The sequence below is a fragment of the Typopeltis vanoorti genome, unplaced genomic scaffold, assembly GCF_054136105.1.
Source record: "Typopeltis vanoorti isolate ZY-2024b unplaced genomic scaffold, IOZ_Tvanoo_1.0 HiC_scaffold_616, whole genome shotgun sequence".
In the NCBI taxonomy this organism is placed as follows: Eukaryota; Metazoa; Arthropoda; class Arachnida; order Uropygi; family Thelyphonidae; genus Typopeltis; species Typopeltis vanoorti.
In genome coordinates, this window is record NW_028328144.1 from 8,949 (window position 1) to 24,202 (window position 15,254).

General features: G+C 36.7%; 1 protein-coding gene across 1 annotated transcript in view; it reads left to right on the forward strand.

Moving 5' to 3' along the window:
• The first annotated feature begins 1,604 nt into the window (after positions 1-1,604).
• LOC150092115 (nose resistant to fluoxetine protein 6-like) overlaps positions 1,605-15,254 on the forward strand; it is a 28,047-nt gene continuing 14,397 nt past the window's right edge. The window contains exons 1-4 of the mRNA XM_090415296.1: positions 1,605-1,728; positions 5,402-5,513; positions 11,120-11,216; positions 12,646-12,731. Of these exons, the coding sequence (XP_090271422.1) occupies positions 1,699-1,728; positions 5,402-5,513; positions 11,120-11,216; positions 12,646-12,731 (325 nt within the window). The 5' untranslated portion in view covers positions 1,605-1,698. The remainder of the gene's footprint in view (positions 1,729-5,401; positions 5,514-11,119; positions 11,217-12,645; positions 12,732-15,254) is intronic.

Below are 15,254 nucleotides of genomic sequence, written 5' to 3' on the forward strand. Positions count from 1 at the left end.
ACCTTAGGAATAAGAAACTTCACCCCTTGGGCTTTAAGAAGTAAGTAGATAGTACTTATATATTTGTATTTATTGCACATGCACGTTCACGTTTTGGTAGACAGTCTCTGACTATCTACCAAAACGTTAACTGCATCCAAGTAAACCCAAAGGTATAGTACGTAGGCTGTTCAATAAGTAATAAGACTATATTTATACAGAAAACAGATTAGCTTTATTCGTCATTATTTACATGGTCTTTTTCGAAGTAACTACCGCGAGACGCGATGCATTTGTCCCAACGTTGCATCCACTTCTTAAACACATGTGAGAGTCTGTTTTTTGAGAGTTCTTTCAAAACCGCTCCGCAGCTTTTACACATGCTTTGTTGCTTTCGAAATGGCGGCCTCTTAGTGGTTTCTTGAGCTGAGGAAACAGCCAGAAATCGCATGGGGCGAGATCAGGACTGTATGGAGGGTGTGGTTGGATATCTGTGTTGTTCTTCTGCGAAAGGTCCAGTACACAACCAACAATATGTGGCCTTGCATTATCGTGGTGCAATAAGAAGCCATTCTTCAGCAATGGACGCTTCCTTTTGACGTGCGTGATGATAATCGCGGCTGTGTTGATCATCGTCTCTGTGATGGACGTTGAAGGTCTTCCCTCACGTTCAAGATTTTCCACATTTTGCCTTCCTTAAAAGTTTTATGCCAGCGAAACACACTGGCCTTCGACATTGCTTCATCGTGGAAAGCTTCGCGTATCATGATAAAAGTGTCCGATACCGATTTTTGCAAACGCACACAAAATTTAATGGCATAACGCTGTTCCAAGGACGCTTCCATTTCGAAGACTGGTCGCGCCTCGCAGGTGCGCAGAAACAAGCTTGCGTTTAGTCACATGACACTGGCACCTCAGCCCGTATACGCCATCTATCAACTTCTTTTGTTAATACATACAGCAACGTTTCTTTATTCCACAGAAATTAATATTGTGATGAGTGGTTTCGCCACAGTAAAATTAGTCTTATTACTTATTGAACAGCCCACGTATTAGTATGGGTGAAGGTGGTACTTTTACAGATGGACGTGTCTTCTCCATCGGGACTTACTAGGAGCATAGTTTTGAGAGGGTAGTATATGTTCTTATAATCCTCGCATGTTCTTTTTTGTGGTTATATCAATTTTGCTCTAGATGTTTATCAGAACTTTCCAAACTACCTCGCATATACATGCATATAGAGAATTGAAGAAATTCTATTGGACCATTATGTTTTTGTCTGACGTGCAGTAAGTCAGCAGATTAATTGGGGAAGATTAGATGGAGATAACGGTAATTATAGGTACACCAATTCCATGTATCCCAAAACGTTCCCAACACGTACCGACAGACCCTTTGAACGCCCATTGGTCGTTCTTCCTTGAACAAATGTCTCAGAAAATACGACTTAATCTTTGTTTTTATTCATTACATAAAGTGTATTTTTATTGTTCTTTCTCATAAGTATGCATTTTATTTCTAGTGCTTGATGCTACTGCTAAACCGACGAGTGGCATTTTGTCAGGATCTATATTATTCCCGGGAGATTATGATGAATGCATAGATACTGTAGCATTTAACCAAAATAGTCGATTACGTGAGCAGCTTTTCAATGGACAATATTGTTCAATTGACTTTCGTCCAAAATTCCCACTTGACGACGGAAAACAAACCTTCGAAATGGTGAACGAATTTTTGAAGAGTAATACTGTGAGTAAGGTTCGATTGATTGGTGAATTTTAAGTTAGTTTAATGAGATATAATAATATTTTTTAAAAAAATGATTTCTAAAATATTTACATACATACAATGATCATCTTGAGTGACGTTCCAACTCATAATTTTTACGAGAGGCCCTATTTTTTAGCATATGTACGATGCTTAGTTTTTGTGGAATGTGGTGCGAAGATGTGAAGTGCAAGTATCGACCTCTGTTGGTTGGTTTGCGATAGACTGCAAGGCTGATATGTCCATCCATTTGTTTCTTAATTAAAGTATCCAAGAATGGTAATTGTTTGTCCTTCTCTATGATAATTTCTCTATTTTTCTTCAAACTAAACATAGATCTTTTTTTTCCAAAGGCGTGATATTTGGGTTTGAATCTCTTGAAGATGAGAGAATGATGGCGCTTTTCAGTCTGAGATCATTTGCTATGAGTTTCGGTAATGACGAAACTAGAAGTTTGGAAATTAGAAAAAAAGACCACCTAAGAAATGTAAACAATAACAGACAAGACAAGTCTGGGTTAGCCGTTCATTTCTCTAGGACAATTCATACAATCGAATCCGACAAAAGCTCTCATTCTATATGGCTTTTCCTTAGTGATTATTATACGTATATGTTATGCAGTTTTTCAACTGTGATCTTGTTATCAGATATATTGTTCTAGATACTCTGTAGGTTGGACTGAAGTAATGTCTTAGCATGCGTGTGGTAGATGGCGTTGGTGTGGTCGCGGTTAGTTGTAGCTGGTGGATTGAGGGGTGGAGACCGTGTTGTAGAGTACGTTCTCTCCCTCGGTCAGTTTTTGGACTCCCTGGAAGTGTCACATAATAATAAAAAAAAATAATAATAAATATCAAGGAGTGCTCTTGTTTAAGGTTTTTATCTTAGATGTATATATTTTCTGCAAATTCTAATTTATAGTTTATTTCTATTACTTCTAATTTATGTTTGCTAAATATTATTGTACCACCGACTCGATTGATTTGTGTGCAGTGTTTGTTTTGTTGAAAGTTTGCCTCTTCGTTTGTTGTGGATACTTGTGTTAGTATTAAAATATCTATGTTGTCTATATCTTCGTTCATATAAGCTTGCAGGATCGGCCAATATTTTTGAATGCTTCTGATTGATATGGAGAAAAGACAGTCCTTTTTTGGTGGGGGGGGGGATAGTCACTTGTTTCCATTCTGTTATCAAGTTTAGAATGTGTCAGCTGTGATGTTCGGGGGTGATTTCTATTCATTGGTGGTCTGTATTCATGTAAGTTGGTTCTATACAATATACGCACTTCCACTCGTAATCCTTTGCCTTCCAGGTTCGCTGTCAAGTGGCCTTGAACAATTCCAATCATAGAAAATATATATCTCTGGCTGTTTCTGCTTCTTATGTGGTTTTCTTCCCCCGTTAAATCTTCCTGGCATTTATAGCACTTCATATTTCTGGTTTCAGCGATTCTAGTTTTAATCTGGTTTACCGTCGTTGTGATTTGAATGCTAATGTTCAATAACTGTGGACTTTAACTCTAAAACGATCCCAGTATTTCAGAAACACCTTCATCATAAAGCAGATTCAAAAATGTTTATTTCGATATGTTAATTTATAAATATACCCGAGTTAATTGATCCTTTTGGGCATACTCTATCAGGATTATGGCAATATGTTGGTAAATGCTTACCCAGAAAATAAACATAAATAAATGAATAACATTTCAAATAAAAATAGCTGAATTTTCATATTTTCTTTACAAGAGTATGATTGGTTTTCATTTCTCATTTTATCTATTTTGAAACTAAATAAAAGCCCACTTCTTTTAAATCATAATGCTGGTAGATGTGACTAGTGTAATACCTCAGGGCTCTAATACCAGGACCATTGCTCTTCAGTTTGTACACTAATTGATACAGCGGAAGATTTTAAGGAGATATTAAGTTCTTTGCCGATGATGCATAACAAGGGAGGACAACAGTTGATAAACGTGATGTTGATATGTTACAAGAGGATTTAAATAAATTGGCAGAGTGGGTAAAGGAGAATGGTTATCAATTCAATGTTGGCAAGGTTCCAAGTGGATTATACACTTCGTATCATACCGATGGCCAGTTTACAGAAAATTGATGAGACTAGGGATCGTAGGGTGATGGCGGATAGTGATCCAAAACTCAGGGGATATATTGCAAGAGTTAGTAAAATAGCTGAGGATTATTGGATGCTGAGGAACACATTGACAAGTAAGAATTTGTACGTTATTATCCCTCTTTATAAGGCTATGATTCGCCCACACGTTGACTACTGCTGACTATAGTACACGGTTTCGATCGCTTGTGTTTCGGGGATCGGAAGCTAGTGGAGCGGATTCAGAGTCGAGTGACCAAACTAGTAACAGGTCTGTGGAATGTTCCCCTGTGTGGATGGATTGACGGGATATAGAAACTTATAAGTTATTAAAACTAAAGGGATTCTATAAGATTGACACAAAAAAAATTTCTATACATGGCAAGTAGGAGGAAAACAAGGGATCACACTTGGAATTTGTCTAAAAGCGTGATTAGTAAGAGTGTGTGCGGACTAGGTTCTTTACTTGGTGAGTGGTGAATGAGTGGTCTGGATTACTCGAGATAGTTGTAAGTGACCCATCTGGTAACAGGTTTAATGAGTATTGCGTTAATGGATAGAGTGAGTCTCCCATGATAGTCATGTTTCCATGGACTACCTTTATAAATAATAATAATGGTAATAATAATTTTCGTCCTGTAAACTCAAGAAAATCGACTGTAGAACCCACATTATTTCAGGCATTAAATATATTGTGTAGGGGTTAGGGACCACGAGATGGCGGCACATTTGAGCCGTCTCTCTTCACTGCGTACCGCTTAATTAGTACGCGGTACCAATCTATCTCTGATTGGTACCAGTGGAGATTGAACTGCCCACTCAGTCTCCAAAAGTTAGATAGGGCTAAATGGCCTCGCCTACTCCCTGTATACGGGAATAAAAAGGGGTTAGCTGATTTTTTTTTTTTTTTTTGTATCTCATAAAAGTTTCGAATTTCTGGAGTCATCATATAACTCTTTTGGACTTCAAAATCAGCCGTTATTGATTGTTTTATTATTTCAGATGGCAGATAAAATAGAACACTGTAGGGCAATGCACACACACGGGAATTTAATGTAGTTGCAAATATTGAGGAATATTTTTAAAGTTGAAACAACCCAGTTGTAGAGATGTGGGAATACGAGAATCCATGTTCTACTAAAATACACAAAAATATCAGATTATGAATTCAGTATCCTATCCTAGGCCTTGCATGCTAATGTGCAAAATGGATAATAGCCCGTGTATAGCATTTCTCCATATTATATCTTCTTCGTCGATGTGCCTCACTAGAAAAGGACCATGTACGGAGGATGTGACCAGGGTTCACCTTTCATATTATTAAACCTACAAAAATGGCTTCACAGATGAAATTTGAAACTAAGAAAAATCAACTCATTTCCCAACGAAATGAATCATTATTTCCTAAACATTAATTACGTTTTAAATCTTACCGATATTTAAATTACCCTAAGATATCTAAAAATCTATGGCAAAACTAGATTTAATTACTATCCACATTTTCTTTCTAAACTACTCTAATAAAAACATGTTTCATTTTGTATTACAGTCAATTGCAATGATGGCGGAACTAGAAGACATTGATATTTTAAGCATGAGGTTTGGAGTATGCGTACCATCTACATGCAAATATGATGATATAAACGAAATAGTTTCTGCAGGTAGGTATGGAAAATCTTTTTTTTTCATAGAATATAACTGAATTTATATGAATTATATCATTTAGTAGAATTCATATATAACAGAATATAAATGAATTAATTATCGATTTCATCATTATCTTAAACATAAATTACACTCTTCAAGATGATATTTACCTTACAGGCAGAGAAACTCAAATAATATTTAATTAAAACAAAGGGGAAAGTACACCATTAAACTTTAATAGCGTACTCTTGCATGCCTGTTTGTTTAATCTTGAATTTTCAATTGTATTCATTCTTGAGATTCAAATGGTATAGCATGCACAACAGAAATCACCGAGGTATGATGAAGGACACATGTTGCATTTTTAGTATGATGGGTTTCGATTTCTATATAGAAAATAAAATACTACCATTTTGGCGCTGTAGGAGGTAAATCAAAAATTAACAGTCAATCCTCAGCAAAATATTGCTTATGTTTACATAAGCAACAAACGATGCTGAAGAATTCTTATCTAAACACTGAGTTGTATATTGATTTGATTTTTTATTGATTTGATTGCTGTGTTGGAAGTAGGCTGTTGTTTGGGAGGTCAAAGGAATGATCTGAAAGGTCTGATCAAAATGAAATTGCCGGTATGTTCTGTGTTATTGTATCTGTCTTGGTTGTTCACATTCATTTTTATTGTGGTCTTCTTTTTGAACTATTTAGGAGGCTTTTTTCTTCACAGTGGCAGCATTTCTATGTCTTCTGAAGCTTTTAATTTGTACCAGTTTTGAAGTTTGTGACTTCCTCAAGAATATCTTGGCATCTCTGATCCACAAAAAGTCGTCATTTTGTTCTTATTTTTCTTTTTTTACCTTGATACAATAGATTCTGATTGAATGGTGTTAAATATTCAGATAGGAAGATCGGTGTGTTGTCTTGCAATGCGTACAAATCCTTGGCAACTGGTTTTTCTTTCTGCTGGCTTTTATGATATTATCTCTTGTGTGCTTGCTTGTAAGACGAACTATGACTGGTGAAGGTCGTGGCAAGCCTTGTTTTTTGCTCTTCCTAGGAATCAGATTTACGGCCTGAATGTCGCTAAGCTGTAGGCGAATATCAATTGCATGGCCTAATTTTAAAACTACATCTCTGAGGTGCGGTTTTCTCTAGATGCAGTTTCGGGAAGTCCGTTTATGAGAAGATCTTCTTTATGTTGTTGATGATTGAAACGTTCGTATTGTAGTTTTAGAGAATGACGTTCTTGATGGAGTTCGAATGTTTCTTACATCAAATTGTGTTGCTCGTCGTCTAGTGCGGTAATGCTGATCTTGATGTCTTTTACCGTTTGCAACACTTCTATCACTGCTAAATTATTATGTTTGACCCGATCTTCATATTCGTTAGATTTTGTTGTTATTTGTTCGTTCTGTTTGTCAAAGGGTTCTTGCACAAGATCTACTAAGCTGGCTTTTATGGCCTCTAGACCGTTTTCTATTAGTACATTTAAGAAGTTCAAATTATAGAACTCACCTGTATTTTTTGTCTGTTTAGTTCGTTGCCTGATTTTGCCTCCAGTATAATCGGCTGCGTCGTAGGTGGCTGCCTTAGGTGCGTTTCTTTGTTCCTCCTGCAGATTACACACTTCCATTCCTCGCGTGTTGCATTGATTTTACGTTTCCAGGTTGTTTCTGAAAAACCAGCACATTTTAAGAACAGAGAGGACAATTTCCCATTGTCCTCTCTGTTCACTTTTCAACACTTCAAAATTTGTTTTCTTCTTAGCCGATTTCGGTGAATTTTTTATCACTGTCTTCGGCCTGACTGGTAGAGTTACTTGAGAACACGTTCAAATTAAAAACAGGAGTTGAAACCACATTAAATGTATAAAAAAACACCAACACTGGCCTCGACACAAACATAAAAAAATGCATCACCACCTACGCATAATGAAATCCCACAGAATGCAGTATTTGAATATAATAACTGCAAGCGTTAATATTGAAAAGAAAGCCTACATTTTCATTTTAATTCAAAACACCATAACTCTACCCAAGCTACACATTCCAAGAAGTATGCCAAGGCTGTTTAATCAAATAAAATTCTGCTTAGAACATGGAGTGAGGAAAATCAATCTCCCTACCAGAATACCTGACAACGCCCACCAATTTGCTATCACACTTCATTTCCTATCTAGCTTCTCTTCCAAGTATGCTCTAGATGTTTGTTCTACTCTTGATAACGCAACGTCTCTTTTGCCACAGAACAACCATCACCCATCAGTCTCTTATGCTATAGTACTATATGGTTGCCATATAGGACGACCGCTGTGATTTATGATACTCCTTCCCATTGTCCAAATATTGCTTCAGTTTTTCTGATCCAAACAACTGCACAAATCGAATAACAGAAATCATCTTACCAGGGATGAAGGCCTTCATCCCTTCTTCCACTCCAAATTCACACTCACAATCCAAGCCGTGGTTCTAAAAAACTATGCAAAAGCAGCAAAATAAAAAACTTCTGCACATCGCGAAGGGTCCAAGAACGAATTCCACTGCTCAATCTGTGTATACTGCAGTTCGTAACAGTTGTAAATGAATCATCACCAAATCCAAAGCAGACTCTGAAAGGGTAAAATGCTTCAAACTTGCTTCCTGCCCAAATAACAGTTGCTCCTTCTGCTTCCTTGCCAAGGCCATTGGATGCAACTTTTCCCACCCAGGTTTCCACGACTCTCGCATACAGATGATACTCTAGTCACCTCACCTAAAAGACAAGGTCAACTTGATGGTATCATTCTTCTCTTCCAATTCCTGCATTGGCGACCTATACAACGTTCCCTCTACCACACCAAGAAGGGATCTCAGTGCCACTGATAGTTATCCACCAGAAATAAATCATGCGAATCCTGCCTACTGTGTTAAAAACGTGTTTCCCAGAACTAATGCCTATCCCCATAACATGGAAACTTGTTTACATCCAGCCCCATCCTAAAGAAATGTGATAAATGTACGTCAACGAAGTAGCATCGAATTGCTCCTAGCCTGTTCTCCCTAACCAACTAATCAGTGACCACAGTATGGATTTCTCCACTAGCGATCTACAGATGATCTTCTAGCTTTCACCATCCATCTCTGGACTCGAGTCATGGTAAAATGCGGAAAAATTCATGTGTTTGCCTTCGATATTTCAAAGGCATTTTATGTGGTTTGGCATAGGGATTTTAGCGAAGTGGCATGCTATAGTCTGCATTCCACACTCTGCAACTCGACAGCCAAATTTCTCACTGGTTGCACAATACGTGTCGTAATGGACGGTTAACTCTCTTCAAATTTGCTCAGCAATGCAGAAGCGTCCGAGGGTTCCTCTATTCATAATTTTCAATTGAACTCTGATCTTCTAATTATATCCCATTGAGGAAAGAACAACCATACAGAGTATGTAGATTTCAATGCCGTAAAAACTTTTTGAGGGCTGCAGAAGCTTCTGCAGCAGCCAAAAAACATTCAAAAATGTAGTGTACAATGATTTCAGCAACTCTAGAGGGCATTGTTTCCACAAGCCGGTGATATTGATCAATGGAAATTTTGGACAATTCTCCCTGTGGAATGTGATGAGCTCCTGGATTGTCATCAGACACTGCAGTTCATCCTGAAATGTTCAATAGATGTGAGGTTAGGACTCTGTGGATGCCAGTCAAGTGTGGTGACGTTTGTGTCCCCAAATAACGCAGTTATAGCAGCAATCTTATGAGACTATGCATTGTTTTGTTGAAGTAGATGTTACGCACTGGCAAAAAAATAACTGTTTTAATTAGTTATATATGGGACCAATTAAATCTATTTCAGGTGAAAAGTGCTAACAGTGCTTTTTAGATTCTAGATGCGATATACTTCCTGATATTTCTAACCCAAATGTGTCATTGATAATCTACTGACAAACGTCTGACTTCCTGCTCTGATGAGGGTTGCCTGGTTATTTTATCATAATAAAAAAATAAATTAAAATAAAAATTGAAAGAACGAACATAAAATATCTATTTTTATTTTATGCAAATATGATCATAAACGACATGGAATATCATGAATGAATTCTCCGAATCGTTTAACTACGTGGTAGGATTAATATAATCCTACCAAAATGTTTAAAAATTACTTTATATTAAAGTAATTGTATATTTTTAAATCCAAGAAACTCAATGGTATTCAATGAATAATAATTTCGATGAACCATGTTACTTCCACCGCCATAATAAGATGTAGGACCTCTTTTCATTGCGATGACTTCAACAACCCTACGTGGCATACTTTCCACAAACTAACATCAACGATCAGTGGGAATTTTGGATCATTATTCCAGTATGTACGTAATGAGGTCCTGGACTGGTGTGCGTGAACTGAACGGGAGCTCCAGTTCAACCAACTGATGTTCAACAGGGTTGAGATAGGGCTATACGTAGGACAGTCAATTATGGTTACGTTCATGCTCACAAACCACTGAGTTACGCGTGCATCAACAACCATGCTGTCAACAACCTCAACTTTTTTCTGAACTGGACCACCTCAACAAGTTTCATCAGAAAATCAATTTCACCTGAGAACTGGAATCCGATAACTGTCTCCCCTTTCTGGACTTAAAACGTACGAGATGCGCTGAAAATGCCAAAATCTCCATTTTTAGAAAACCTCACTCACACAGACCTTCATGCTTCTTCCTATCACTAAGCTCCACAAAAGATTGGTATTATTTCAACCCTGGCACATCGAGCCAGATCTTTATTAACAGATGAAACAGAAATTGAACATGAACTCAATTTTCTTAGAAAGACTTTTGTTAACAATGGATTCTCTCTTAAAAAGATTAATAAATTTCTCTCTGTCCATCGCTCAACTGCTTTTGAAGATTCTTCTCCAATAAGAGCTTTTATTTCGTTACCAGACATTAGTTCTCTTTCCCCCAAACTAGCCAAAATGCTTCAGAAATTCAACATTAGAACTTGCTTCACTACGTGTCGACTTCATCAGGCGTTAAGAACATAGAAAGCTATTAAACGACACTGAAATAAACACTGAAAAACTTTAAAGCTCTACAATTATAAAGCTATAAATTCGACTGCGAATTACAGTTATTATGAACTTGAGCTATGGTCCGTGTTAAAGTTCTATTGTTGTACACTTGTGCGTGTGTGGAACCACGCGATCTCCAGTATCTGATAGTAGAGCTGAAAGAGTCAGGCAAATTATAGCTGAGATTATTGTTCATATGAAGAGGGTCCAAGGTGATTTCTTTTGACTCCACAATGCGGGGTTCCACCTCATCATGGCAAATGTGTAGGTTTGAAGTTGTCCAATTTACTTCATGTTGGCGGCTTTTGTTGTTCGTGTTTATTGAACACACACACACAGAGAGATGTACTGATGAGAAAGAACAGCGGCAACTGGCGCCATCTTGTGATCCTTAACATTACTAAACAATCAACCATACAATAAAAATTAAGGTTAAAATCTAATATTTTAGGAAGGCTGCAAAACTCTCATTAAGTATCTTACCTAGAATTAAATAGCCTCTATAATATTTACAGATGTTTGAATAGTGTACGTGTTCATTAATTTATTTCTTCATCTATTTTCTTTAGGAGTTAAGGCTGATGGTCTGTCAAGAGTAGACGTTAGTGTTCCATTCTGTGAAGTGAAATCAAAGCAGATTTTCACGACTTTGCAGATCGTTATTATGTGAGTATTTGCTAACTAATATCAACAAACGTACATTAGCAGCGTGTAATACACAGAAGGACAGACAGAATACTAACTGCTAGAGATAAGCACGTTATTTCTATGTAATGCACATCATCACTGTAGGAAAATATTAATTTTCCACCTGACCTTGTTTCTGTTGTCAACAGCTGACAATACTCGAGTTTTTTCCTTCCTGTAACACACACACACATACGCACACACACGGACATACTCGGACACACACACATGGGTAATTGGCTCTTCATGATATAAAACATTTTTAATTTGGTGACATAAGGATTTTGTTCAAATTTTTTAGACCACTCTTGTTTCAAAAGTGTGAAGTAACTATGCAGGATCAACATTTAAAATTGATCTACGATCATTTTAAATTTTCAATTCCACTTCAGGAATTGAGGGGCGTGTGGGAGGAAGAAAACAAAAAATGCTGTGCAGGGTATCTGCAAGGGAACTGGCAATGGACACGATGAGTTTGCTGGATTTTGGGAAAACATTTGACAGATTTCTACATGGAACAGTGTTACGCAAATTAGAACAAATGGGGATGGATATGACTGTGGTTAAGTGGGTAAGAGGGTGGATGCTGGACAGATATCAAAACGGATATATGGAGGGGCAGAATCGAGACGAAGACAGGTGAGTAGTGGTGTGTCACAAGGTTCAGTGATGGGACCATTGCTGTTTAATTTGAACATAAATGATAGAGGAAATAACATAAAAATAATCAATTGTTTGCTGATGATGCGAAATTAGATGGAGTAACAGTTAATCAAAGCTAACTGGAGAGTTTGCAGGAAGATTTAAATAGACTGTCACTATGGGCAAAAGTTAATGAGTTTCATTTTAATGTCTAGAAATGTAAGGTTATGCATTTTGGGATAAACAGATTACTACAAGCCGTGTATGATATTGATGGCACTCTACTCCATGAAATAGATGAAGCTAGAAGTTTAGTAGTAGTGGTAGAGAGAGAAAGAGTTAAGGTTTAGAGGACACATTACTAAGGTAACCCATAAGATTATTTGGCTAGTGAAGAAAACATTAAGAATGTACAGATAAAGAAGTTGAAATTCCTCTTTATAAGGCCTTGATACGCCCACATCTGGATTACTGTGCTCAAGTCTGGGACCCTAGATTTTTGAGGATGAGGTAGGGGTGGAGGAGATTCAGAGGAGGGTGACCAATGGTGAGTGGCCCATGGAATGTTCCCTATGCGGAGATAGATTTAAGATGTGTGGATTGCCGAAGTTGGTTAATAGGAGAAAAGAGGGAATATGATAGAAACATTTAAGTTACTTAAAGGATTTTTGATTTAAGGATATTGCGTGTTTCAATTTTACACTTTTTTCTGATTTAAAAAAAATATGTTTGAAAGAAACACACTGTAATCTTTTTTTTCCCTCAGCACATTCTTCTCTTTTCTGGGTTTGTTGCTTCTTCTTGGGACACTCCTTGATATATGGCAACAGAAGAAAAATCTCCACTCTAAGAGTAAGTATTTGTTTTATTTTCTTTTTTTTACTTATATATTGGTGACTATCCAGTGTATAAAATCTTAATATCTCCAATCGAAAATTAATAAATAAAAATAACTTTGAATGAGCTTTTAAATTATAAACCTTTTAGCCTGTTCGGAGGGAATAATAATAAGAAGAGGAAGACAAAGTAGTGCAGTTATCCATAATAATTCAGTTCTATCTGAATGCTTTCTAGAAAATGAAAAGAGTAGAAACTAATCGAGTCACTTAGAATAATTCTTCAATTTCTAAGACATTTAAAAAACTTTCAAAATGAGCAACACACCGTCTGTAATTCTCTAATTCTAAAGATTTGTAATTTGTAAAATTAAAGTGATCTTTGAACATTCCTTTTATTAGAGAAAATATTTAATTATCTCCAATACACACATAGATTTTTCTACGATCCGAAGTATGTTTCCTCTCACACCTCCCATCAGCACACTTTCTAAACGTGCTCTTATAGGATTCAAATATGGAATTTGTGTTTGCAATCCTTTGAATTTCAGTTTCTTCAATGATTCAATTCACAATAGCCAATCCGGAAAGGTTCATGTTCAAGCTCTAGTTCATAATGCCTAATATTCTTAAACAAACCTTTCGAACACTCCAGGAGGTTCCAGTAGTGTTGGTTGGAAGGAACGTGCTAAACGTTTTGAGCACCTTTCTCACCTTGGAGCTTTTAAATAATGGAGATAATCATCACCAGCCAACTTTTTCAACTCCTGCAGAGTTGCCATCTAAGTAACCACGATTATGGATTCTGTAGGACAGGACGTACAACCTATTTCAAGATTAAGAGACTTCTGTACTGTTGCTGTCGACATTTAAAAGGCAGTAGGATTTGCCAACAAGAGCTTATCAGCAGGGTGCCATCTTATGGCTTGTTTCCACTTTTAGCAAATGGATCGATTGCCAGTTTTCTTTAGTGCTGTAAGAGTGTGCAAGAGAGGAGCATAATCTGTGGTCAGATGTTCTCTTATCATTCTTTTTCGTATTAAATAAGCGTTTTCTTCAAGGTTCACTTACTTCATCCATTCTCTTCCTCAAAACCTCCTTCTTTCACTAATCTCAAATGCTATTCATAATTCTGATGTTTTACATCCCTCCTATACAAAGTTTCCACCGTTGAAATATTTCTTGTATCAAGATCATTTATAATCGACCCTGGGACGCATTGTCTGTCTTAAAATTTTATTATGGGTTGGCTTGTTTCGGCCCACGGTGGGCCAGCCATAGAACACGTGTTTTATTGCAGCAATAAAACACGTGTTCCTGTTTTTGGTTCATCTTTTTCTAATTAGTGAAAAAAATGTTCATTACTGTTGTGAACAGAGACCAGTTCGTTTTCCCTCTGTGTCTAGTGAGTCACTGAGTGAAGTGTGAATTGTAAATTTATAGTGAAACAAATTTAAACAGAAAAATACATTTTTGAAAGCATCACAAATTAGGATAATTTGTGATGCTTCTAAAATTCCCAAATATTTGTAGATCTCTTCGAATTTTATTGCTTTGATTATTTCACCATTGAGCAGCTCGATTTCGTTCATGTCTTCAAACTTTCCTCTTGTTATTCCAGAAATTGCACATTTGTCTAAGCTAAAATCCATTGACTGAATATGTGCACAGTGTTAAGCAATAATCCGAGTTCATTCTCTGATTTTGCATACAACTTCACTTCAGATCGTCCATGTATAAAAGGTGAAATATCTTTGCACTCTTTTGCGCAGTTTGATAACCATGAGCAGTTTTATTTAAATTTCTAGTTAAGGGGATCAATGACAATATAAACAATAGAGGAGATAATGAGTCTCCTTGAAAGACGCCCCTTTTTATGTTTACCTCTCCAATTTCTTCTCTATTTATAACCCACGTTGTTTTCCAGTTTTTCATGCTGGATTGCAAAACGTTTTGCACGTTTCGCGTGCTAATCCCAAATAGTTCTGTGTATTTTAAAATCCAACTATGAGACACCGAATCAAACGCTTTTTTATAATCTATCCAAGCCATATGAAGGTTGGTTTTTCTACGTTTGCAATTTTTAAGAATCATTTTATCAATCAGCAATTGGTCTTTTGTGCCTCTTGAATTTTTGTTGTTACCTTTTTGTTCAATTGGGAGAAGAGAATTTGCTTTAAGATAGCTGTATATTTTATCAGCTTGTATGCACTGGTGCTGATTTGCGCAAAGCATCGAATTTTGCTTGTACTGTTCAATGCGTGCATTGTATCTTCTTATTTTAGCTGCAACCGCAACTATTTTTTGCTTCACTTCCTCTAATACTTCATCAATAGGTCGTGTTCCAGTATTATATCTCTTTATGAGATTATTTGGGAATTTTGTGTTTTTCAGCTTCTTCTCCTTAAGGTTTTTCAAATTGCTCACGTCTGCTCTGAGTTTGAGAATCTTATTCTCCAGTCGATGCTTCCATTTAGGTTCCTGAGCGTTACTGCTTTTGGGTTCACCAATCTTATATCCTAATTCACTCTTAAACCAA